The following is a 3396-nucleotide window of genomic DNA, read 5'->3' as shown; positions in this document are numbered from 1 at the left end:
AGATGTGTAAACTGAAGACTATTTGAGCTTTATTAAAACTATTTGCACTGATTTATTGTGTTGGTTACATTTTGTTCCTTTGTGCATATAACTTGTGTTTGTTTGTTTGCTGGTTATTATTGTATTTATTATACTTGTATTTTTTAACTTGTTTTTGCCATGAAAATAGCCTTTGATGCTGACATGGCATTAAATTAATATATATACTACTATACTATACTTGTTCCTTTGTGCAGTGGCTCAGGAGATGAGTCTTTGAGTCTGTATAAACATCAACAAGCTGAAAAATAGAACCAAAGTTTTTTTTTTTTTTAGATGTAATCTTCTTAAAATTGATTTCATAAAATTGGTATGGAAAAAAAGTATAGTTTAGGAACCGGTATCGAAGTCAAGGTATCGGTATCGATATCGAACATTTTTGAACGATACCCAGCCCTTCCATCATTGAGATTCAGTTATAGATTTTATAGATAGATAGATTTTTTTTCATATGTATAAAAAATCGAAATAATTATAGTTTTTATTAATATTTAGATTTTCCATATATATATATATACTGTAGCGATGTGATTAAAAAAAAAATTGACTTAAATTTTAATAATTGACTAAAAATTAAGAAAAAATAAATACAAACTGTAAAAAAAAAAAAAAAAAAAAAAAAACTGTAAAGAAAACAACCTGAAACACGCAGAGCATATATATATTTTAGTTATATTTGATAATCACACTAAACCATATCATGATTTTGGTTTTATTTTGATTAATCATTCAGTTTTACCACTGGCCATCACAGAGCTCGAAAATGTGTCTTTTAATGATGTGATGGTTGTCCTATGTCCCGCAGGGCGTCAGCGGAGACCTGCAGATCTTCACTGAACAGATGGTGAGTATGAGAGAAATATATAAATAAAGAAAATAAACCAGAAATCAAATATTTCAACCTTCAGAGTTGCATTGAATAGCCCTCATTTCCGAAAGCTAGTGAGCTGCAGTATTTGCAGGCATCACATGTGCGCATTTCCCAGCATTTAGCATTCACTGCAGAGTCAGACTCATCTCTGTAAAGCTGACGTGTTGAGTCTGGTTTGCTGTTGTTTAAGTGCGGTTCTGCGTTCCCACCAGCAGGTGCAGGAGGATCAGCTGGCGTCACTGGTGGACTGGCTGACGGCCCAACCGCGAGCCGCCCAGCTGCTGGACAAAGACAGCAGCATCGTTAACACGCTGGAGTATCACCTGAACCGCTATCTGAAGGACGTCAGGAGACACCTGGTCAGAGCCGACAAGAGGTGAATCAACACAGCAGTGATCCCATGTTGACTGGAAATTAATATTCAGAGCTTAATCATTGTTTTTGTTTTGTTTTTTGACAGGGACCCTGAATTTGTCTTTTATGATCAACTCAAGCAGACCATGAATGCTTATAGGCGAGTTATTCTGTAATGTTTATTGTCATTTACATTTTTAGCGTACTAGTCAAACTTTCAAGGTTTGCTTTGTTCATGCTGGATTATTTTAAACATTATGAGATATTGTTTCATATTTCATAATTAAACTCAGGTTAGTATTGAATTTAACCCAGATTTCAAGGTTTACATTTGTAAATCATTTTTATGAAGTTAATAATATGAATAATTATGGAAGCCCGATTCTGCCACTAAATAAAAAATAAAAGAAGATAATTGCGACTTTTTTTCTCTGAATTGCGAGTTTATATCTCGCAATTCTGACTTTATAATAACTCGCAATTTTGACTTTATAACTCGCAATTGCATGTTATAAAGTCAGAATGAACTCGCAATTCTGAGAAAAAAGTCAGAATTGTGAGATAAAAAGTTGCAATTACCTTGTTTTATTTTTTTATTCAGCGGCGGAAACGGGCTTCCATAAATAATTGACCCCCATTTAACTTGCACAAGAATGAAATGATGCTTAACCCAGGGTTAAAAACTGTGTTTGAATGATTGTTGTATTTGAAACGAACCAGGGTAAAACCAGCTATCTTTGACCTGCTGCTAGCTGTGTGTATCGCTTCTTATCTCGGAGTGCTGTATTTGGCTGTACAGGTAAGACACATATTCAGACAAATTGATTTTTAACACATTGATTTTTTTTTACATTTTCAATTGTATTATTATTATTTTTAGTGCAGTGTTTTTTTTTCCACTCTACTCATGAATTATATAATTGACTAATCACCCCAAAATCACAAGCAAAAATATTTTGTATTTATTTTAGCCATTTCGGTTTATATCTTATTTTTTGATATTTTTGTTATTATAATATTATAGGAATGATTTTTTTTAATAAAACCTTTTTCTTTTTACTTTAATAAAAACTTTTTCCTATTATGTTCATATTTTCACTTAAGTACATTTCCTCTACTTCTCATTATTATAATAGAATATAGTTTGTATCTTTGAGTATTATTTTAATATCATTTTATTTTATCATTCTAGTATTGTTTTAGTTTTAGGTTTTTGTTTATATAGCTTATTTTTGTTATTGTTTATATAGCTTATTGTATTTGTATTTCGATTTAATTTTTTTAGTACATCGTTAAACTTGCTGGAAATGAGAAACATTTTCTTAGCAACTAGCTATATAGTTACATTTTTTATAGTTTCATATTTTATATTTATATTAAAAATATAAAATTATATATTTTTTTCAGTTAACATTTGTCTTATTTCAAAGAACTATTTATTGTTTAATAGTTTGTAATATGTATTTAATTACCATATTTGTAAGAGGTAATTCTTGTTTTCCTGCAGAATTTTGGACTTCTGTACGGTTTCCTGCGTAGAGTCACAGCTCCTCGGGTCAAACAGCACTAAACCGCAACCGTCTCTTCATGCACCTGCAATACGTGGGGCCGCCGGGGTCTCACAGCAGAGCTAAGAGTGCATTTGCTTTCTTTATTTCACTAGTTGGTTTGATTTAGTTTTCGGAGAATGCACGTTGATTTCCATGCCAAGAGTTTCATCCACTACATCTCCGCTAGCGTTTCAAGTCTTCCTTGTCTCAGCGTTGCCTCAAGTCCTGCGTCCTTAAAAATACAATCCGTAATTGCTCAAACAGAGTTGATTTCAATTTAAATCACAAACAAATCAGTTCCCATGTAATGTCGTTATGAAATGTGCCCTTCTTGCGTCCATTACGGATTGTACTTCTAAGCAGTGTTTCCTGAAAACCTTTTTCCTCGTGTGGTTAATCTTCACTGGCAGCTACTACAAAGTGGGCCAAAATCATTGCTGGCCGAGTTGAAGTCTGTCAATGCTCCTCAATCTTCGTCATGCGCTTGCGCGAGTCTCAACTCAAACTGCTGATTCTCTTTGGAGCGAGTATTATATATATATATATATATATATATACACACATATACATATATATATATAT

At 32.6% G+C, this 3396-nt stretch overlaps 1 protein-coding gene across 3 annotated transcripts in view; it reads left to right on the top strand.

Moving 5' to 3' along the window:
* LOC107702627 (nicalin-1) overlaps positions 1–3386 on the top strand; it is a 12872-nt gene extending 9486 nt beyond the window's left edge. For 2 of the 3 annotated variants that reach the window (XM_016504998.1, XM_016504996.1), the window contains exons 11-15: positions 845–883; positions 1123–1286; positions 1371–1424; positions 1985–2063; positions 2772–3386. In XM_016504998.1, coding sequence (XP_016360484.1) covers positions 845–883; positions 1123–1286; positions 1371–1424; positions 1985–2063; positions 2772–2834 — 399 coding nt within the window. In that variant the 3' untranslated portion in view covers positions 2835–3386. The remainder of the gene's footprint in view (positions 1–844; positions 884–1122; positions 1287–1370; positions 1425–1984; positions 2064–2771) is intronic. The other variant, XM_016504997.1, reaches the window with a different exon arrangement.
* Positions 3387–3396: the final 10 nt, after the last annotated feature.

This window comes from Sinocyclocheilus anshuiensis, unplaced genomic scaffold, assembly GCF_001515605.1.
Source record: "Sinocyclocheilus anshuiensis isolate Anshui unplaced genomic scaffold, SAMN03320099.WGS_v1.1 scaffold802, whole genome shotgun sequence".
NCBI lineage: Eukaryota > Metazoa > Chordata > Actinopteri > Cypriniformes > Cyprinidae > Sinocyclocheilus > Sinocyclocheilus anshuiensis.
The sequence above is the reverse complement of the archived record's forward strand: the minus strand, read 5'-3'. Positions and strand labels throughout refer to the sequence as shown.